Source organism: Hippoglossus hippoglossus, chromosome 17, assembly GCF_009819705.1.
Source record: "Hippoglossus hippoglossus isolate fHipHip1 chromosome 17, fHipHip1.pri, whole genome shotgun sequence".
Classification (NCBI taxonomy): Eukaryota; Metazoa; Chordata; class Actinopteri; order Pleuronectiformes; family Pleuronectidae; genus Hippoglossus; species Hippoglossus hippoglossus.
In genome coordinates this window covers 15,869,513-15,892,550 of record NC_047167.1, presented here as the reverse complement: position 1 = coordinate 15,892,550, position 23,038 = coordinate 15,869,513, and the positions used below count along the sequence as shown (strand labels likewise).

Here is a 23,038-nt window from a genome sequence, read left to right as displayed (position 1 = left end):
TGACAACGTTATGCTTGATTTCTTTGTTAATTAAAAAATAATGCAATACAGAAAATTAGTACTATATATATCATGGATGATTATTTAAAGGTTCAGTGTGTAGAATTTAGTGACATCTAGTGGTGAAGTTGCATGTTGCATACCATGTTGAATACCCCTCACCTCACTCTCCCCTTCCAAACATGACAGAGAACCTGTGGTAGACTTCAGTTGTCATAAAAACTCCAAAGGTGTTTAGTTTAACTGTAAAAAAAAAAACATGGCGGCCTCCATACAGAGGACCGGCTCCTGATGTAAATATAAAGTATTTAAATATAAAGGGCCCATTCTATGGTAAAGAAAACAACAATTGGTACAATTTAGATAATTACACACAAGTGAAAATATTACTTGGATTATTTTACATTCAGTTTTTGCCAAAAGATCCCTTCCACCTAAATCTGACACACTGGACCTTTAAAGATGTCGTCATTTGCAAGTCTAAGCATTTCTTTCTGTATTTATGTGATTTCAGGGGGATGACGTCATGCAGTTAAACAAGTGTTATTTATTGGGTGCTTCAAATTTCTGCTACTTCCTCATTTCATAGGGAAATATATTGTTACAGTGATTGATGAAGTGTTCCTTTACTAGTTGAGAAAATCCTCCTTCTTCTTTCTTCGTTTTGAATTAGCCACAACACACAGTGTTACAAAGCTGAGGAAATGACTGTGTTTCTTATTCAGGAAGTGGTTTTGACAGGATAATGATGCTAAAAAAACACAACATTTAGTAGAAAAAAAGCCCAGCTGTACACAATGAAATGGATGATGGCTGAATCCCATTGAGCTGCTTCAGGTTCAGGTTGCTGGTATTGTGCATGCTGACTCCCTGTCACGCTGCCATGTCTTACTGGGGACACTTGAACTGCAGAGCCATTGTTAATGTTATCAGCAACATCTGTCCTGTTCCTACTGTGACAGGTCAACATGCCTGCAGGGAAACAAGGCCTGTAGAACGTGATGCAGTACTGTAGATCAAGTGACCCAATAGAACATAAAGTAGCCTGATGAAGGTCAGCCCAACCTTCAGCAGTAATATGGAACATACACCTGAATACACCAGTAACAATAAAAATTCAAAAGAATACAACATATAATGGCAGAGCAACGGCAGTACTTTACTGTACTATACTCTAATACTACTCCTCCTCCTCCCACTACTACTACTACTACTACTACTACTACTACTACTACTACTACTAATAATAATAATAATAATAATAATAATAATAATAATAATAAATAAATTATGATAGAAAATACATGCAGTGCAATTACAAATTTAAACAAGTAAATAATAAAGATCTGCTTCAATATTTTATACAAACTTTGCTGAAAATGTACACACAAACTAGCATACATTTATGTAAACGTTTTAATATAGTATTTTGACTTGCCAGTGAGAATTTCCATAGTGTAGTAGTATCAATGTAGTAGTATCAATTTCAAACATTTTAAAGACCTGAATGCCACTTGCAACACTTCTTTCTTTGTAAACACACACAAGGCCAACATGAACATTGCTAAGCAGTTAAATTATGTCCACATGTATTAACTCACACTTTTTTAAAAAATGTGTATAACTTCTTATAAAACGAGTAGAAATCCCCTCTGGGAGCTGCTTAAACAAAAAGCACAGACATTCAGTGCTGCTCTTGAACGCAACTCGCTCGCTCCTCGGGGCGCACGGCCCACTGTTGCCTGGCAACCGCCGCCTAAGATTGACAGAAACTCCGGTTGATTCATTCGGAGAAAAACTTTATTAACAAGCAACTTTTTCCAAACCAGACTCAGAAGAAGAGCGAACACAAACCATGACAGACACCAGACCCCAGAGCTGTGGAGACTGAACACTGTGACCACACCAGTAAGTTGATAGACAGACAAATGTCGCTTTCACTTTCCGCCATGACAAAGACCCCCCCACCCGAGCTCATTAATTAATCATCAGCCACGTTAATTAAACGTTAAGTTAACGTTAAGCTAAGAGATCCGGGGATGAGTGAAGGTATCAGCTGCTGACGTTACCCAACTTTGTGAGGCAGTTTTGAGTGAGAGTGAAGTTCTGATGACAGATTGTGATGGAGCTCAGATGATGTGGGTCAACGTGTCGGTGCTTTTCCACAGGCAGGTGAACGGATCTGGAACCGTCCATAATAACATCCACACTCTTAGCGGGGAAGCTGCAGCGATGCCAGACGTGGAACCGCTCAGATATCCATCCAGAGAAGGACGACCGAGCCAACAAGGTGAGGGAAGCTACTAGTTAAGGTTAAGTTTAACCGACTCAGCTATTGTTGTTTAGTGACTAGTGATGCTAGTTATAAATGAATCAACTTCATCCTCACACACCTCAGCTGTTAAACTTGATTCATAGTGAGAAATGATGTCTGTGATGTAACAGATATGACAAATTGACATTCTTACTAAAAAACAAATATATATATATATATATATATTTATATATATCACAGAATCTTGAGAAATAAGACAAAACACGTCCAGCAGTTGAGTTGGTAATTGTAGAGGTTATGAGAGATAAATAATTGAATGTATTCAACCCAATTATCCCCTTCAATATAATTTAATAATTATTATATCAAATCTATGACACTGTCTTCCCACTACATATATATGGATGGAAATATTTAATAAATTATGTAAACAATCAATAAGCTGATTTAAAAGTAACATAGTAAGTGTGTTTTATTTTTTCAATATTGCTGTGGCACAAATTCTCTCTCTTAACTGAAATACGATGAATATTTTTCCTCAAATTTAGTTTTTTTAACTTCAACATTTCTCTCAAATCATAGACTTTCTCTCATTTTAAAGAGCCAGATAATAATAGACTGACCTGAGCTAATTTAAATTCCTCCATATCGACCAGGGCTATATATTATATATAATATAATTTTCATTAATTGCAATGTAACAAAAGTTGGGGAGACATGGGGGGAAGGTATTTCTGGTTTTAATGTTCTACCTCAGGTTTGTCAAATGTGTAGCTGTTTATCAAGTGTTTAAAACCACAACCTTCACTCAGGAGCTAAAGTAAGTAGCTGAATCTTTTGGCCATACAGCCTAGTTGGTCTTTGCTTTTTTACAGTACAAATGTGCACATAACAAACTGACCGCTCTACTTGCAATGTCATGATACTGAACCATGTTGAAGACATAACTGTGTAATCTATCGCTGTCATAATGGCAGGCGATTGGCCATCACACTCACATGGGCCTTCCTCTGTGGCTATAATACACCCTGGCATTATATCAAGCTAATTTAGCCCACCGCTGACATATTCCCTTACCACTTTGCTGCCCCACCTGGTTCTTTCAGTGTGTATTATTCATCTGAACTGCTCAGCAACAGATGGCCTTTATTTCTGGTCCCCCCCTCGGTTTTCTCTCTTCTCTGCCCCCTGCATTGGTCTGAGTCAGCCCACTCACTGGTCATTGGACTAATTAATGGAGAATAATGGTTCTGTGTGTCAACTCAGTTGGGAAGGCTTCAACTAGTTCCAAATAAAGACTTTGTGACCGACCCTTTCCTTCCTGATTAGAGTATGTATTTGTCTGCAGGGCCTTTACAGTTTTTGGTTGTAGCTCAACTGGATGTTATTGACTTTTTAGTCAGTGCAGAAAAGTGCAGGTAAGGGGCAGAGTAACTAACTACTACTAGTAACTACCTCACAAATGTGATGCTGTGCATAAAAGCTGCCAGACCACACCACATGTCAATGTCATATGTTCGGCAAGACAGGTATACAAATGTCTGGTGGTGCACACACACCACGTGTGATGCTTGAAGATGCTGTTTTGGACTGGCTCTTTTCCCCCCCTGGTAGTGGACTCTACATCCATGGTTGGTCCTCACCCTGCAAAGTTGAGTACAGGTGAAAAGAAGTTTGGACTTGGATTGGTCAGGTACAAGGCAACACCAATCAAAACTACACTTGAACCATTTTCTTTACCATTAATACTTTATCAACAACGACATTGGAGCAAGTTTGGGTGGCTGCTCACACTTTTTAACCATATACATTTTGGGTACATACTTACGGGATCGTATTGCTGCTTCACCGGGAAAAAATAATAAAAACAGATCAGTATCAAGTATCAAGTAGGATGTGATAAATTAACCCTAACCCTAAACTATTCAGCAATAAAAGTGGTTTCCCTATGATAACAGGCCAGAGAACCACTATTATTGCTGTTTATCATTATCTTTTAGTGTATAAAACTGACACTATGTTTATTTAAACAGGATTTTTCAAAGAACAGACTTGTCTGTTTTTTTCCTACCTTTTTATCTAATAGTGTTTATGGTAGTGCATACTCTTAGTTGAAATAAGATACAGTATAGTGGGCTCACTGCCACCAACTAATTGCTTGCAAAAATTAGTACAGCAATCTGCACATTCATGTGTATATTGTAATACTGCACCACTGTTGTTTTATTACCCTTTTCCTCAGCCAGATGGCGTCCTTTCACCACTAAGAAATGAGCCCTTGGGTTTGTCTTGAGATGTTCAGTTTTGTTGTCCCTGCTCTTCCACTGACGCCTTTAATACATTGCAGTCAATGCAAACTGAATCACAGAGAAATAAAATATCCAAAGAACCTCACACAGCTAAACACATTGTCCTAATTATTTTTCAAAATAAAGTTAAAGAAGTATAGTGAGTCTGTTTTTTTTATGATTTGCTTTTCATTAATTGAAGGTTTGTTAAAGGTTATTTACAATATATTTCAGGGGAATTGTGCCATTAGGTAAAGTCAAACTTCAAATATGGTTGTCGTGTCTTTGCTTCTCTTAAAGCTTTGTTTGTGTTCCTCAAGATCAAGCAGATCTTCAAGTCGTTTGCTCTGGTCGACGTCGCACTTGTGCTTTGCTCAACAGTCCCTCACCATGTGTCAACAACGCTATTTACCACATGCAAGAGCTGAGGATGGCTGTGGAGAATTGGTGTCAGCAGGTAAACTGATGTCAGATGCGATCAAAACCAAACATCCTGATAAGACTCAAAATCGATCCTTTTGTTCTTGTGTGGAAAATGTCCGCCGCCCCAGATCGACCAGGACAAGCACCAATACAGCAAAACTTCAAGGTGAAGTCTTGAAAGGTTTTCATTTCCTGTCAGTTTTATATTTTAAAAAGTACACAAGTTTAACTGCTTCTTAACAGATTTCAACGGAGAGACTCGGGCACCGAATCAATGATGTCTACAGAGTTGTTCGTCGAAGGCGTCGCGATTATGGCAAGAGGTGAATACATACATTTTTTTGATTCTGGCATAGAGAAGCACACACTGGTCCTAGCATCCATGCAGACAAAAGAGCAGCACATACTGGGAGGTAGAAGGTAGAATAGTTTGGATGACGTTTCATTCCCTGTAGCATTGGTTACATCACTGACAGTAATGGAGTCGCAGCTACCGGTTCACACCTTTTCGTGTCAATAATTACCAATTATTATTATTATATGCTGCCCAGTTTTCAATTACGCGAATGAAATTCAGTGGATGAGGTTTCTGTTTACCTGCACTTGGTCAATTTATGTTAGCATAGCTTTGCAAAACAGTTAATTGAATAGAATGCAACGATATAATGCATTACGGTGTAAAGTTTTCCCCCCTCTAGAAAGTTGTCCGTTATCGCCACTATTGAAGAACATAAATGACGTCCTGGGAGAGGTGGTGGGTCTGATTGAGCGGCTGGAGGCTGATCGGCAGTACACAGAGGAAGCTCTCCACAAAGAGAAGAGGAGAAAGAGATTTCTGGAGAGCAAAGTTGAGAGAGTTTCACTGGGGAAGCAACAAGAGCATTCCTCTGTCGTCCAAAAAGGTCGGTAAAGATAAGATGGTTTGTCATCTCCTCCGGGGACCTGTTCCTTGTGAAGTGTTGTGATCTTGTTCTCCTGCACCTCAAACTTCACCATTACTCCACTAATGCTTTTCTAGAGCATGAGGCTTGCAACAGAGACATCAGTGAACTGAAGTGGCAGCTAAAATGGGAAAAAGAGAAGCTGGACAAGCTCCAAGAGAAACTATCAGACACAGAGGTGTTGAACCAGCATTTACACGAGGACATCACCTTTGCCAAAAAACAAACACCCATTGTGAAAGAGAACCTGGACCTCCAGAGAACCGTCATTAATCAAATCAACACTGCACAAGCAAAGGTAGATTCTAATTTGATTTATTCTGTTGCCATGTTGATAAAAGCTGGTAACCTGTTATTGTAGGGATGTGGTTAAGAGCTTTTGTGAGAAGCAGCAAAATTATTTACTATAATAGTTTGAGTCCCATTGTGTGAAACTGCACAATGCACTTGTTTGGGTTTTATTCTCTTTTACAACCAAACACAACAAGGTTCCTACACAGTCTCTTTATACGTTTTTTTCAGATTTCAACTGTACTGTCGCTTCATACACACTCGTTTCTCCCTCGCACACTTCCTCTATCTCACTCACCCACTCGCTGCTTTTTAACTCTTTTTCTTGGCACCAGGGATTGTAATAGTTTGTTGGTTTGTTCATCCAGTGTCCATCCAACACTTTTAGTCTGGCGTAAAATCTGTATTTTAACAATTGACTGGACTGACATTAAATTTGGTTCAGACGTTCACCGTCCCCAGACAATGAGTCCTAATAACTTTGACTTTTCTTTTAGCTTTTCTTCTTTTTCAATTCTTTAATTTCTTACAGGATGCATTCAAATTTAATGACCTGACCTCAGCTGTATTTTGAGCTTAATGTTAACATGAAAATATTGTATTCTGTGTAAGTTTATTAGTAGAGAGAAGAAACAGAGGGATCAATATGACACAGCTCAATTTTAACCTGAAAATTTAGCATTTTCATTCTTTCTAAATGAGACAACAGACTGTTTTTTAATCGCATATCATCAAGTCATCGGCTCAAAAGATCAAATGTGGATCCTAAAAATCAGCCTAACTTAAGTCCAGTTAATAGCTAACCATGGGCTAAGAGACAATATAAAAGCCCTTTAGTGTATAGCCTCTGTGTTGGCTTGAGGGAGTGAACAGCTATAGGATTGAGAGTATTTAGTGTCAGCAGAGTTTTATAACAGGACATTTAGGAAATTGTTCATCACCTCTTTCTCTTTTTTTTTTTCAGGCTGATGATGTAAACTCAAAAACACAAAGTGATCTCCTGATGGTCCAGGAGGAGTTTAAAAAGATGGAACTGGAAGCCAACAATGAGAAAATATCATTGGACCATATCGTGTTGACGATGGAGACTCAGCTGGCAAACACATTGTGAGTATCATCCGAACTGTGGTGGAGAAAAAACAAGTTTACTATTAGAGTAGTACAGAGAAGACAGGAGAAATCGCTCTTCAGATCTTATTCAGCATCATCAGTGGCTTTCACTGTAAAAACATAGGGCCCAGTTTGAGCTCTCACATTAGTGCAAAGGAAATTTCAGAAACCTATTTTGTTTTCATATTAAAAAACATTCAAATGAGCATCTTATCATATGTAATTTTCATTTATAGCATTTTTATTCATATGTATGTCATGGCCATGGAGAGCACTTGTTTAGGACTGGTCGGCAGATGTCTGAATAAAACAGGACTGTTTAATCAGCATTCTGAATCAGTGCACAAGCGTATATTATTAAAATATAAATATATATTAAATTGCTTGTATCCATAGAAACCCAGACATTTGTTAAAAAGCCTACACAAAGGTGTAGGTGTCCTGATTTCGAATTGTTTTAACAGTAATATTTTAAATGTGCTATGTGATAAATGTGATAAAGCCAAGATCAGGTGATGATCCATATAAAATTATGTTATAAAACTAAAAGCTCATCAAAAAATTCTTTACTTTTACAGGTGTCATGATGTGTTGTAAAATATCATTTTACATAATTTGATGTACCTTGTTGGTTGTGGTGTCATCACTATCATTGGTAAAACATGATAGCAATGCATTGTGGGTCAACTGGTGATTCTTAACATTCAACCAACAGTTAAATAACTAAAGACACATTGTTTTTCTCTCCAGGGAAGATTTAAACCAGATGACGACGCTTGAGAAAAGTCTATGTGCTGAAATAGATGTTGCTGAAACGACAGTTGCTCTTACAGAAGACAAGTGTGCAGCCTTGAAGCAACGTATCCCTGAGATGATGGAGCTGGAGAAAACTGAGGAAGACCGGGTAACTTATATTGGCCATATTTACATTTTTAAATTTTCAGAAATGTAGCTTTTATCATGACGTAAAAGTTGTCAAAAATCTAATTTTTTCATTCTCTTTTTACAGATTTCACAATTGAAATGTCAAATTGAGGATGAAAGGCAAAAGAATAAGAAATTAAAAGAGAAAGTAATGGCATTGCAAGAGGATATCGAGAGATCTGTAAGTATCGTCACAGCAGCATTAAAAAGTCACATCTCCTTATAACGTCAGTGCTGCTTCTGCTACTTTACTTATGTGTTTCCTGAGAGTTCATTGAGTAGAGCGAAGCATGCAACTGCCGACGTTGAGATTGGACTGTCACTGGAGCTATGCATGCTAATAACGTTTGAATCTATGGCACAGCAAGGTGTTTTGGTTAAGTGCATCCACTCAGTGGTGTACTGTATGTTATATTGTCCACAGAAACTTAATGAGGAAGAAGAGGTTTCCTGCATAGAAGAGCAGTTCCATTCCAAACGTAATGCTCTCGCAGCTCTCTGTAAAGAAAACATGGAGTATGAGCAGAATGTTGAAGACTACAAGATGAAAATTACTGAGAGGTACGTTGTCAAGGCCAGAACCAATGGAGAAACATGCAGCATCTTTTATCTGATATCACTACAGCTGAGGGCCACGTGTTTGTTCACCATTACTTTACTGGGGGATTTTTCTCAGTGAGAAAGCAGTGAAGCAGCTGCGCTCGCAGAGGGAGCAGATGCTCCAGAAAACCCTTGACAATGAAGAGCAGTGGGAAAAGGCCAAGGAGGAGGTGACCCAAGTTGTCGCCCGGCACAGTGTCACCCAGACCAAGCTGGACGAGCAGGAGCAGCTCACCTTCGTGGAGGAACAGAGGGCCAGGGTCAGTGACAACATGTGTACATGTTCTGTGTTCACGGCACGAGTCACTGTTTGTATGGAAATGTGAGATGCTAACTGCTTTCTGCACTGTTACTCTGTGGCCTTTGTGTGCTTCCACAGACAGAGATAGAAAACCTGAAGGAAGATCTGACAGGTCGAATAACTGTCCTGGAACTACTGCAGGTGAATTCACCAGCCGCTACACATCCTTCACCCGGAGAAAAAGTCCAAACCAAGTAGATCTTAGCGGATTTAAATAGATTTCTACAAACTTATTCAGTTTTAAGCTTATAGTTACAGTATGGAAGCATCATACAGTGTGTATGTTAGAGCATACATGTACTCTACACAATATGTATGAAACTGTATCATTAAATGCTGAATCTTTTATGTTTCATAAAGGTTGTTTAAATTCATAGATCTATTCAATTGCATATTATTTCCTCTTCTTGTTTTCAGCTACAGTTCATGTTGTTATTAAATATGGATGGTGACATTCTGCCTTGTATTTTCCTTTTGCATCAGGGTCAGTGTGCAGACATCAGGGAGGCACTACAACGACAGACAAGGAGCTCAGAGCTAACCAACCAAGAACTTCAGAAAGATTTTCAAGAGGCATCTTCAACAACAAAGGCACTAGAGACAAAAATTGAGGTACTAATAATGTTGCATCTTAGTCCGAAGACAATTTTAAAAAAAAGCAACAATTTCTAAACTATTTAATGCGATTCGTTCTTTTTGGTTTGTTAAGAAAATCAAAAAGGTGACGGAACATTTTGAGAAGATTCAGTATGAGCACAGGAATACGTTACTCGACCTGGAGAGGGAGAAGAAACTCAGGGTTGACCTCTTGAGAGCCGCCCAGGTAAGAAAAGTCCAACTAATGATTACATAGATCAGTACTTCTGAAGTTGCTCACTCAGGTTCATTCAGTAGAGCTCATTGAGCACCAAGCCACTCACAGCTATTCATCACCTCATTTCTTTCTTCATTGTTCAACAAAATAATCTCTTGCTCGAAGCAGTTTTCCGTCTTTTTTATCAACTCTAATGCTCCTCTTTTCTTTACAGGATTTACACTCTGCAACTGTAAAGCGATGTGAAGACACCCAGGGGAGGATCAGTGACCTCACGACGAAGAGCAAAGAATACCAGGACTCTTCGGATGAATTGGGAAAAATCGTTGCGAGCGTGCCAGAAGTCATCGAGGAACTCCAGTAAGAGGAAACGCTCCAGAACAAGTGTTTAGATTAAGGAAATGATCGCAATAATGGGAAAATGCTGTGTTTTTAAATGTGATGGCGATACAAACACTTTTGAAGAGAGGAATAAACACTGTACTTAAATAAATAACTTAGCTTTTCTCTCAAATATTTTAGTATTTCTTTGATGCAATTTCTTTTGGAGGCTGGATGTTTCTTAAATAGAAGTGTTAAAGTATAATAATAATAATAAAAATGATAATATTAGAGGCATAATATTCCTATTCATGTTTCTTTTCTCCTTCCAGAAGTGTGTTTGATGCGGTGGATTTCAGAAACAAATCAGCTGCTCTCATAATGAGCACCTTGCAGTCTGATATTAATAACTGCCAACGACAAACACAGCGATCCATGCAGACACACACCGCTCACGTTACAGCGAGGAGAAGGGAAATGGAAGAAACCAAGGTAACACGAAAAAATGTTTGTCTCTATAACTCTCTGGAAACACACGCCTTCTTTTTTTGTGTCATATACTGTGAAGCTGTAAAACACATCTCATTGTTTATTTGTTTGTGGATTAGTGTCAGCACATTGCGTGTCACAATACTTCTCTTAAGATGCAGGGAGAAAAGAGCTGTGTGCAATTAAAATTACAAGCCATGGCCATCTTGTTTAAGTGCTTTTCCCACAAATGACAACTCACTGTTGTTATAGTCTTTTGTCTGGACGAATTTGATGATGCGTGTCGCGGTGAGAAGCTTTGCCTATTTTGTTACCTGTGGGCCGACACTTTCGAACAGCAATTTTCAACGCACGCACACGGCTCCCAATATCAAATAAGCATATAATCAGGACTTCTCTGTATTGATGTCAGAAACGGGCTCTTGTGTTATAAAAAAAACCGTGAGAGTACTGTGCACAAAATGGCCTGTGCTTGAACACTCCTTTGTAAGAGAAACCCCTGTTTATTGTAGGTTTTCATCTGCAGGATTATCAGCCCCAGCCAGAGCCTCTTTGCTGATGGGGGTTTCACATGGCTTATCTAATGTGAAATCGCCATGTGGTATATAGTTTCATTAAACGGTGATCAAGAATGCATTAGTTCAAAACAAGAAAAGGCAATGGAGCTTAAGCCGCCATGCATCCAAGTGCAGCAACTTTAAAGAAGTTGTTGGTGTGAGACAGTTTAAGAATTAGAAGTCTTCCTCATAGACAACTCCCATTAGCCAGATAAAAATTAGCCATGCAAAAAAGGGGTTTAGTCTTTTCACTTGATGAAATAAGATGATACAACAACAATACGCCGCAGCAAATACAAAGATCACAGTCAATCCGAAGTTTCTAAAAGAAATTGGTCACTGTAATCGTCGGGACTGATATAAAGAACACAAAATGCGTAAATTAGCATAACATAATAAGCAGTGTGCATTCGGAAATCACAGGCCATGAAGCAGAATCTCCAGTACGAGATTTCCTGTAAACATGCTGACCCCAATAAGCTCCTGTTGGATGCAGCCCCCCCCCCCCCCCTTAAAACACAAACAGATACAGGTTCATATAATTAACAGCCTGATGTATTAAATACAACCTGCAGATGGTTAATTTTAAAGATACAAATACACAGTATATTGAAGTGGAGTGGTCAGCTCTATTAAAATACATACACATCTGAGAGGACTTTCATACACGCATCTGTTTTTTGATTTGATCGGGGCCTTGTCGCTCGGTGAGGACAAAGTAAACAATGCAAAAATGCAGACGCAATCAGTTTCTTATGGGCAATGAAGTGTAATTTGTTCCATTTACACTTCACAACAGCGTCAGATGGGCTTTGTCAGTGCTGCATGGAGTAATTAAACCTGAAATCAATAGCAGGCATTTGTCATGTTTACAGCCCCTCTTTCTGCTGGGTTAAACTCATCACTTTAGTGCTGTTCTGTTTTACTGCAGAGACACACTTCATTATGTCTGCAGGTAGTGTTGGAGATATTCACCAATCACACATCCAGTACTCGGGAAACACAGATCAAATGAAAAGGCGGACATGCAGAGAGAGACACATGCTCGCTGTGATTTACTTGCTTGAATTGCCAGAGAGAAGAGTCCATTGTTTTATGTCTGGTATTTACATTGCGTTAATTAACAGCACGGATACAGAGTGCATGTATTATGTTGTGTGCACACATTGCAGATCAGTGGTTAAACTAATGTTTCTTCTAAATGGCCTGTGTGGTGTTACTGTACAGTATGGACAGGGCTGTACAGTATATTGACTCCACAGTTCATTTTGATGTATAAAAACTCTTCTTTTGGTGTCATGACAACATTGACTTGTGTGATCAGCCATTATGTTTAGATGTGAACTGTACATCCTGCCTGTGAAGCTGTGGTCTCTGTATTTAAAGATGGACGACATGAGTGCTCCCCAAAAGTGAAACCAAAGCACCTCTATCACCCCCTGTTGGTTGGCTGCAGTATAGGTCATAAACCCTGCCTCCTCCACGTAATCGGACAGGACCTGGACCGAATTAAAAAGTCAAAGTACACGTTTTTCACAAAGATGGTTTCTATCATTATACCGTAGCTGGTTCTTATCACACTAATGTCTATCCAAGTGTTCATTTTTCCATTTTTATTAGATGCTATAAAAACGGGGTGAAACGTCACGGTTGGCAAATGAAAATAACTCTTGATTTGTTGAGTGCATGAATCGGTGGGACCCGGCTACTGCGGCTCATTCCCCCCCCAGACTCTGGCTCCAAATGCACAAGATGGCAGCGTTCGTATCCGGGGATAATATGGCTTCATTTCTAGATAGTGAGAGGAAGGGGAGACACGTTGTTAAAATAGTCATAATACTAACACAACACCATTAGTGAATGTTGTAAAATTCAAATTACATTGTAAAAGGACCCTGGTTCCAGGCCTTGTACCTTTTTAGTAAATTATTGACAGTGAATGATGCACCAGTCAGATGCACCGGATCATTATCATTAAGTGACTGATGCACATTACAGTAAATATAGCGTCTTTGTCAATGTCAATATAGAACTCAATGTTTTCACTGTGCGAGTTATTCACTCAGTCCCAGCAGGTTGCTGACTCAAGCTCTCAGTGCCACAGTGATCCATGCAGTGAAGGTACAAAGTGTCAGAACAGAAAACAGGTATCAGATTGGTGCCCGGGGCAACGCTCGACCTTGTGCCTGCTTGTGTCTTTGTGGTTATTTAAAGGCTATTATTAAAAATATTGTTTACCTTTACTGTTTGACTTTAACCTTTTTGTTTTGTTTCCACGTGTTTGTGTAGGAAGCTCTAAAAACTGCACTGGAGGAGAACAGGCAGCTGGCAACTGAGTACGAGGGTCTGAAGAAGATCCTCATGGAGGCCAGACAAGAGGAAGTGTCAGCACTGAGCAAGAAGAACCATGAACACAGATCTTTACATTATTACACACAGGTAATGTTTATTTAACCTTTTGCTATATTTAGATTATTTTGTCCCTCTTTAAATATCTAACGATTTCACATATCTGCTGGTGAACCTCTGCTGTGTTTCCTTATGTTATTCTTCCGAGCACTAGATAAGTCTTCTTTGCATGGTCAGTAATTTGAAGAAGGTTTCAGCTTGGGAACCAGTGAGGAGGTTACTGCAGCAATCTAATAATGATTAGATAACTTGAGTGGAGGAGGATGATGGATGTGACATAATGTAATGATAACTATTTTGCCACCAAGGGGAGTACAGCAAGAGGTTGATGGTACATGCACATGCTATAACTTGTAGTTTTCCCTGATTATACTTTTTTTGTGAGGTGTTCAGAGGTGAAACGTTTCATTGTCATCTTGTTACAAAGTGTGCTTACCCCAGAAAGTGGTGAAGGATCAGAGGGAAACACAGCTAAAGCTCAGACAATGAACGTGTGTTCAATGCTGAAATAGCATCGGAGGTCTTGACTAGTTGAGGGAGAAAACTCGGCAGCATGTCACAGTTTTACTCTTTATAGTCTTTGACACTGTTTAACTGGAATAGAATTACACATGACAACCATAACACCAGGAAGAAGGCACGCTGCTCCTGCGAGGAAAAAATACATATTATTTATTCCAAGAAATGACTAATACCTTTACTTGAGCAATTCCTCATCTAACTGCATGAATGTTATCAAGTGAAAAATGCATGCAAAAATAAAATCCTGTGGACAGGATTTTCCACGCTCATGATCAAAGCCTGATTTTCTTTTACTCTGGATTCAGCCTTCACCATTTTTGTTTGTTTCAACTCTACACTTCTCCGGCAGCAGCAGCAGCCTCTCGGCAAGTGTTTCATGCCTAAATTTAGTTTTTTTATAACAAGCTTATAATCAACAATGTTTCTGAAATGTAGGAGCAGGCCTATTACATTTAATCTGATTTATACAGGAACACTCAAGCACTCGTCTTTCCAATTATCCTTATAATGTTTGCATATATGTGTCCCAGTTAGCGCGCACATTACACAATGTGATCGTCCTCAACAATTTAGTCTTAACATTGTCAGGATCACTTGAGGAGAACAGAGCAGTGGTGCATGTGTGTGAGCTGCCTCATACCAGTCATTTCTGTCAGGTGTCTAATCTCTTTTATTATATTCAACTAAGGGACACAATCTTTTTTAGTATCCTGAAATTATCACCATGAGAGCAGGGATCTTAAAACAACCTCCAGCAGGATTTCAAGACACTATATGACCCAAAATGCCTAAAAAATAAAGTACAGACATGCAAAAATGTTCGTCACATTCAAATGCAGGATTACGTCTCCTGTCATAATATTATGCTTATTTGTCCAAAGTGTTTCGATGGAGGGAATCCAATATTGTCATTTGGACTTTTCCAAACCGTAGTGATGTAGCCTGTAGTTAATATTCACATGTTAAGGTTCAGTTTATATTTCTGCTTCAAATGTTGAAATGATTAAAACTTTCTAAAAGTTGTCACATGGTAACAGTGTCAGTCTTTGTACCTTGACTATTAGTCGTTTGTGAAATGTAACGAAGTACATTTGCTCAGGCCCCCGGTGTACTTGTACTGTACTTGAGTCTTTTAGGTTTTGCTATTTTATCCTTCAACTCCTCTATTATTCAAAACAGGGATTTTGTCATTTGTATCCTGCTGCATTAATCCAATTATTAGTTGGCCTAGTTATTTGCTATTCTACAGATAGATAATCTACACATAACACACATGACTTTATAAGATATTATGCATTAGATTAAACTGCTTAGCAGGGAGAAAAAGTAAAATGCTACTTTCACATTAACGTATCAATAATAATAGTAATAATTGTCCAACATCATAATATACAATATACTCTTACTTTAATAAACGATGTTGATACTTTGGAATACTTACTATTGACTAATAATTACTATTGTCAACCAGGAAAGTTGTGACCCTAACCATCATTAACAAATCTTTATTGGCATTAGGCACATTTATGTGCCTAATGCCAATAAGTCATACCCCATGATAACAGGTGGGAAAAGCATAAACATATTACTTTAAAATATATATACATTATAGTTAGCAGCTTTAATAGACCTGTATTTCAGATACAAATAGTTTTTTTCAGCCACAACAACCTACAAATCCTTTTATTGTTTGTTGTAGTAGTGTAATGTCCTATTTATTAATTATCTGATTAAGACCCACTGGTTAATGTACAATTACCAATTAAAAGAAAGGATACACGGAAGTATTTGAAGTCAAATGAGCTCATGAATTCATCTAAATTCAACAAGTATAAATCGAATATGCAAAATCCTCCCTTTGTCAAAGAAAAAAAAAGCCTGATTAATTAGCATCTGATAGCACTTGACAGTACGCAGCTCTTATAAACATCCTTTTGAATCTACTGTACATGTAAGCATTGCTTTGTTTATGTGGAGGCTTTCAGCTCTTAGCTTTTAACAGGGTACACCATAAAGTGCATTCTTGTTATTGTCTTTCCTTCAGGAGCTGATGACTGAGCTAATTCGCTTTAGTTTTCAATGCACTGGGGAACACATTGCCAAGCAATGATAAGCTTTGTAGGAAGAGTGGAGAGATGGAGGGGGAAGAAAAGCAACGGCATCTATCAGAATTTAAACCTCTTTGCTTGAAACTGTGTTCAAATAATAAAGCAAGCAGCATGTCTTTCCAAGAGACTAGGAATAATTTCTGGTTTCAGTGGGGGGTTCATGACTCTGTGTGTATGTGTAAAATATGTCTTGAGGGGATTGGTATAAAGTTAAACTGGGTGAAGTAGAAATATTTTACTCATCAGCTTTGCAGTCACAGAGTTTGCCTCGGCTAGAACAAAACTGCTGAAGCATTTAGAGAAAATTAACCCCCCATCCTGGCAGCCAGATGTGACTGGATTCTGATGAGTGCACACGAGTGGGCAGAGAAACCAAGAGACTGTGAAATTCCTGTCAGGCCCGTGTACTGCAGAATGGGCTATTGACTGCTTTCTCTATTCCCCTCCATCATTCTTCTTGAACACTGCCATTAATTTCCTCTCCTGCCTTACCAATTCCTTTTCTCTGCCTTCTCTCCCCCTAGCTCTCTTTGTTGCAGAAGAGGATGCACAAAGCTTTGGTGAAATACTTCAAACAACGCAGCCTCTACAGCCAGGCTGAACTGGACCGGTGCCAGGCGCTCTCTCAAGAGACCAACCAGAAAATAAAAACAGCCCAGGTATTTCTGCATATACATGTAAAACAGGCCGGAAAGCTTCACAACGCGTCACCATTCATTTACAAGACGAGTCCCTTTCTTCAACTTTCCCCCTGGTCTCTTACTACAGTAACTTCTCGTTATGCCTGGTTTTGTTTAAACCTCATCCGGCTACCCGTTTGCCTTGTGTCTTCTTCGCAAAGCTAAGCGCAGCCAGGCAAACAGCCACCGAGGCTCCACGTCTCCCTGCGATGGTGGAGTTAAAGATGCCACTCTTACATTACAGTCTATACATTCACTCTTGAGATCACAGACTGATGTGATGGATGATGTGTCTTCGAGAGGGCCTATGCAGTGACCCCATGTCTGAGGTTGGCTCTGCCTCTCTGGATGTCTCTATATACACAACACATTGTGTTTGGTCACATCGCATTAACATCTGAGCCTGTTTGCTGTTTAGCGGGGGCATTTTTTGACTCGTCTCTTTCGGAGTGAGTGCGATGCAAATGGTGGATGTCTGTATTGCAGCTCCTTTTCTTGTATGTGAGGGGAATAACCTTCTGTCTGCCGTGCACACGAGCAGCAGCAGCTTATTCTGCAAGGTTGAGAAGTAAGGATCTTCAATTAGAGGATAATCGGTGTCTAATCTGTGCTGTGACGTGAGATGAGGTCAAAGCGGACGGAGGGACAGTGATGAATCTTTATGAAATGTTCTGTCCAGCATTACAGCAGAGCCAGGCAGCATGCAGTCATACTATGGATCACTTTATCCCTTAAGTGTAGGGCATCGCAAACCTGTTGGCTAGCCGTGTCTGTCAGTTATCTTTGTATAAAATTAATATTTCGTTTTTTTTGTTGGTTATATAAAATTATAATTCATCTGCGTTTATCAGATATGCTGGAGGATGTGCAAAAATCTGATTAGAGGTTTTCCAGGGTGAACCTAGTGCAAGCGCTATTAAGTGGCCTCCTTCTCAGCTCCTCTTCCTCTGGCTGCTGACATGGTTTTTTGATAGGTCTGGTCCAGACATTACAGGGAGCAGCCATGTCTCAGCAGCCCAGCCTCAAAAGGCCCCAGCAGATCACAGCTCAAGGCAGGGAGGAGTGGGGCACAGGGGGAGGAGCTGCGGAGCTGCAGAGTGTGAAGGACAAAAGAGCTGGTGTATTCAAGCGCACCACACCGTCACCCGTCACAGCTCAGCACAGGGTCCATCAGAGCAGGCAGCATTCACTTTAAACAGGCTCCTCATGAGCAGCCCAGCTCAGGGTCTACACACACGGAGAAGGAAAACCTTTATGAGTAAAAAAGAAAAAATATTTTATGAGTTTATGAGCAAGCATAAACACGCAATCTGCATGATTGCCTAAATATTAAGACCTTGAATGTGATCCATAAAGAAATGCACTGCCAGTGAGAATGCACTTGGTCTTTTGAGTCGGACAGAAGTTAACACGGAGACGCAGACGGCGAATGTGATGCACAGATTATCAGTATCAGTTGCCTGTTTATAAGAAAGAAATGTAGAAACGTATAGAAATTATACCAGTTGTAACTGGAGCTAAACCAGGGTGAATCCTGATGAGGCCTGTGCTAATCCATCATGTCCACTTAACCCCACAAGCAGAACATAAGAGAGGTCAGGTTAGCGCTTTCACGGCTAAGGCGTGCTCGAATCAGAAGCCAAATGGCAGTTTGCTCAAAAGTATCTTTAGGGGAGGAAGGCCTGGGGAACCCTCGGGTGGGTGGGTGGTAGTGGGAGTGGGGGGCGGGAGTGGGAGTGGGAGTGGGGGGCGGCGGGCTGTCATCCTGTTACACTCCTGCCAGAACTGGCAGTTCAGCTTTGTGTTCTGCGAGTTTACACTAGGGATGGCATAATTGACAATGGCTAACAGCAGAGAGCAGTGCAGAGCCTTGTTGAATGGCCAGTAATGATTGGAGCAGACGCCCACTGCCCCAGTCCCGGGGGACAGTAATCCAAGATCCTGTTTCTGATATAATTGTTAGTCAGAGAATTTCTGCATGGCTAGTCTGGTTCAGATTCCCAAGCTGGTTGACAGTGCCAGGCAGTTTAATAGAAAAACTGGATGCTGAGGTTTTTAAAACAGAAGAGCACTGAACCTGGACATGGTTCACCAGGAGCCTCTTGTTCTCCTTCCACACAAAAATAAGAACAAGATGGTACTTTAACTCTCACAATTGTTGGATGCACACGGACGTGGTGTTATTGCCTCTTAACAAAAGCTACATTTTCTTAATTAGTCTCTTTTCGTTTGTGTTTATCCCCTTATTCAAACAGGAGGGGTTGTCAGGAGAAATTCAGCTCCTCGCTGCCTTCCTGAAATCCCTGACAGATGACTCTACTACCGCCGATGATGCCGGGGTGAACAAACAAGCTGGTCCAGATGCCGCCAGATCGAATGAGTAGATGCCTTCAGTTCAAACAGCAGTGTAATTGGACATTCACCTGTACCAGACAACTTACTTACCCTAGCACGCTTCACTATTCCCCCCTCTTTACTTGCAGCGAATCCATAACAATGAAACAGGTGACTTTCATGCTGCTGTCAGGACTGATCTAATTTTAGCTGGGTGAATGATTGCAATTGGCTTTGCCTCATCAGATAATTAATCTATGTCACCATTAATTGGAAAAGAGAATAATTACAGGCAGTGTTGACAGAAATTCTACGCTCCTCCAGATTCCGAGATCTAATTACAACTAGTGAAACCCTGTGACCTTAACTAGCACTTAGTACACCTTGACCACCTTGACCAGGCCCAAGAAGACCACCGTCTCGAGAAAGACCCCGTTTTTTGTAATCGCCCCGCACGCTCCCCGGCTCCCTTCACTCTCCCCACCCTCTGAAAGCTGTCTCCCTCAATCACTTTTCAATATTCAATCTTAATTTTGTGGAAGTTTAGCATTTTCAATGAGCTGGAGATGAATGATTAATGAATAAATTTAAATGCTTCATTTTGTCCATGGATCATTAGTTAAGTCCTTTGTGGGAAGGACCTGAGAAAGGAGTGAAAATTATTGAGACATTAGCCTGAAGCAATCCAGGGGTAAATAGTGTGCACAAAAGGATGTTGTGTGTGCACTATCCACTGGCTTTTCTAAAGAACCCTGGGGAAACACTGTTTTCAATTTGGAATCTTAACTGAATCACATTTAGTACTTGTAGAAAATTGATTTTTGTTTCATCGTGTTTCTGCAATGTCATACTAATGGAAGACGACCCTAGTGTCTGCTCCATATAGACTTACTCTATATAAAAAGTTAAGAAGAAATGTTTCTGTGTGAACAATGCTTGTCTAAATATTATCAAATTCAGATCTTTATATTTTAGTCAAGAAGAATATATAATACATATAATCAATAATGATCATAAACATCTTGAAACAGTTAGTGATATTGATATTCTTTATAATGTGTTGGTGTAAAGGTCGGTGCTTCTACACTGCTCTTTCTATTGCCCTTCTGCCGGTGTCTGGCTGATAGAGATGCTGTTGTTTGGGTGATGCCTCTCCCACTAGTGGAGACAGAAGGGGGCAGCATGGACAGCACAACCTTGGAGAGACATTATTGACTGCAACATGGTCCATTTATTTTACTTATCATCCTACTATGACTGTAGCGTTTCATCTCAAATTAAGGATCATTATTATCTAGTCAATTGAAAATATAAACTTGAATTAAATGAGTATATATTGTTTTTTCTACAGATTTGAACTTACAAATCCAACTTAATAGTACATGTACCATATTATGGCACACGCTATACTATATAATATTGTACAGTGACACGCGCTCTAACGTGTTGCCTCATATCGACTACTCGCAAAGCTGTGATGCTGCGTCTCCAACAGCACCTTGAGGAGAAAAATGTCCAGTCAGTCTCATATTCCTTACTGACTTTAAGGCGATATCTCAAAAAGAAGAGCCTCTTCAACCCATTTATCTGCTCCCCTTGCATCTAATCAATCCCTGAAATAAATGAAACCGAGCCACAACTAGATGTCATCACATTTATCTGCAGGCGTGCCTCAAAGTGGACACACCTTAATGCTGCTTTAAAAGAGGCTGACAGCTGAGATGTATTTTCTTTCATTTAATATACGCTTGTTTTTCGCGGTGATGAGAATGGAATTCACAGCGCGGGGGCCTCACCATGTTGTTGTATTCTGCGATACATCAACGCCGCTTTAGATTTTTTTTTTTTGTAGTTTAGTATAAAAGCATATATTGCAAAAAGACATGTTGGGAGGATCTGATTTACAGGCAGCATGATTCTCAAACCCTGGCACCGCCACGCAGACGATGGGCCCGTTTCGTGTGGATTCACCTCAGCGATCACTTCTGATCGTCGAGGCGAAGCCAAGTGAATCAGAGCAGCGTTCTGACTCCTCGGGCAAACCAAAATTCTGTTTCAGGCTCTTTTTTAAAAGGCAGGGAAATGGAGGTGTCCACTCAGAGCCGTCCCGTCTTTGTTCATGAGCAAGTGCAGAGTTGAGCCATGGAGCTGACGGAGTCAAGGAAAGAATGTGAGCGGAGAGAGAGGTGCTACTGTGTCTAAAATATCAATGAGGGAGATGCTGCCAGGTTTTGGATCACACTGGAGGGAACAGCTCTTGTGTTGACATAGAGAGGACCAGGCAGTTCTACTCTGCTACATGTGGTCACCGTTAATATCTTTTATCACATGGAGAATATATTTCTCTTTTGACTAAATCGTTTAAAAACCTTATCGACTGTTTGTTCCCCGACATAATTCATACACCACAGTAAGTTATTAGGGAGTGTGTTCCTTTAAAGTTTAGGTAACGACAGCATCTGTCACTCAGTCATACTGTACGGCTAAACAATACACTGGAACTGTGTTTGCCCAGGTGAGTCTTTAATGTGGGACTGCACAGAAAACATGCCAAACAAACCCATCAGTATAACAATACATGTTCCTTGTGTTTTCACGCCCGTTTGATTTCAAAGATATTTATCTTAACAGGATAATAATTTGTGAAAGTCTCTGACATTTGTGGCTAGCTAGCATGATAATAAATCCATGGCTTGGAACATTTTTTAGTTAATTAGAGTCAATCAATCCAAACTTTTCTCACTTACCGGTGTGAAACCAGAGTATAATGAGCAGAAATCAGCATGGTGATTGGAAAACACAAATTACAGCTGTTAAAGAGAAACTCATCCACTTTTCTTCTGTTGATGCCAATGCCTGCTGCGAGGATTTAAAATTAGCATGGCATCCCTTTAATGGATGTAGGGGGAATGTGTGCCTCTATAATTAAAAAAAAAACCAAAAAAAAACTGTTAATATCCTCAAAGGCTAAAATAAGAGAGGTAAGTATTATTAAATGACAACTCTTTAAAAGCACATATTGGTCAGTTGACTGTTAAAACCAAAAATGTGCCTGTGTTTATTTATTTTCTGTTTTATTATGTTTGTTTGTTTCAATTAGAAAATATCCACCTCAGTCACGTAGCATTTCTGCTCATGTACACTATATGCTATTTATATGATATATTAGTAATGTAGTTTCCCTGTTTATATGTATTATGAGGAAATGAAGTAACACTACATAATGGTGTGTGACCGTAGCAGTGAGGTCGTCAGCACTGCTGCCTCACCGAGATCATGTGGCATATTAATGAACTTCCCTGATACATATATGGGACGGTCTTCCCAGTTAAAGCCTGTGTATCTCTCCCTGTGGTCAGGACGACGTTCATATTATCCCAGACGTATCCCATGCACCTTACAGTCATGGTGTAATGATGTGAGTAATAACCTGATAATGTTAACAGCGCCCTACAATAGGACCTTTATCTGATCTAGGCTCCCAGACGAGCCGGAGGATGTGACCCGGCTGCCGGCGGTCGCGACGTATGTGACCTCACTGCTGGATGTAATTTCCTCTCAAGAGTTCTCGGGAAAAAGGCAGAGCTTATGTTGTCGAGCTCATGTCGTCGAGGCTGGTAACAGCAGCTTGCCATTGTATTAATTATTGTC

General features: G+C 39.9%; 1 protein-coding gene across 1 annotated transcript; it reads left to right on the top strand.

The window, feature by feature from the left end:
- The first annotated feature begins 1,762 nt into the window (after positions 1 to 1,762).
- LOC117778023 (coiled-coil domain-containing protein 178) lies at positions 1,763 to 20,865 on the top strand. Its single transcript, XM_034613211.1, has 20 exons — positions 1,763 to 1,908; positions 2,169 to 2,290; positions 4,884 to 5,020; positions 5,115 to 5,152; positions 5,230 to 5,309; positions 5,685 to 5,888; positions 6,005 to 6,225; positions 7,183 to 7,325; positions 8,079 to 8,232; positions 8,338 to 8,433; positions 8,677 to 8,813; positions 8,929 to 9,112; positions 9,232 to 9,294; positions 9,637 to 9,765; positions 9,863 to 9,976; positions 10,182 to 10,327; positions 10,621 to 10,780; positions 13,624 to 13,773; positions 16,898 to 17,032; positions 19,309 to 20,865. The coding sequence occupies exons 2-20, from the start codon at positions 2,233 to 2,235 to the stop codon at positions 19,435 to 19,437; spliced, it is 2,478 nt and encodes an 825-aa protein (XP_034469102.1). The 5' UTR covers positions 1,763 to 1,908; positions 2,169 to 2,232; the 3' UTR covers positions 19,438 to 20,865.
- The last annotated feature ends 2,173 nt before the right edge of the window (positions 20,866 to 23,038 follow it).

Bases quoted from the DNA above. Each gene is read 5' to 3' on its own strand.
- LOC117778023 (XM_034613211.1), top strand. From the start codon at position 2,233: ATGCCAGACGTGGAACCGCTCAGATATCCATCCAGAGAAGGACGACCG. The intron at 9,113-9,231 runs GTCAGTGACAAC...GTGCTTCCACAG, and splicing joins TGGAGGAACAGAGGGCCAGG to ACAGAGATAGAAAACCTGAA. The intron at 17,033-19,308 runs GTATTTCTGCAT...TTATTCAAACAG, and splicing joins AGAAAATAAAAACAGCCCAG to GAGGGGTTGTCAGGAGAAAT.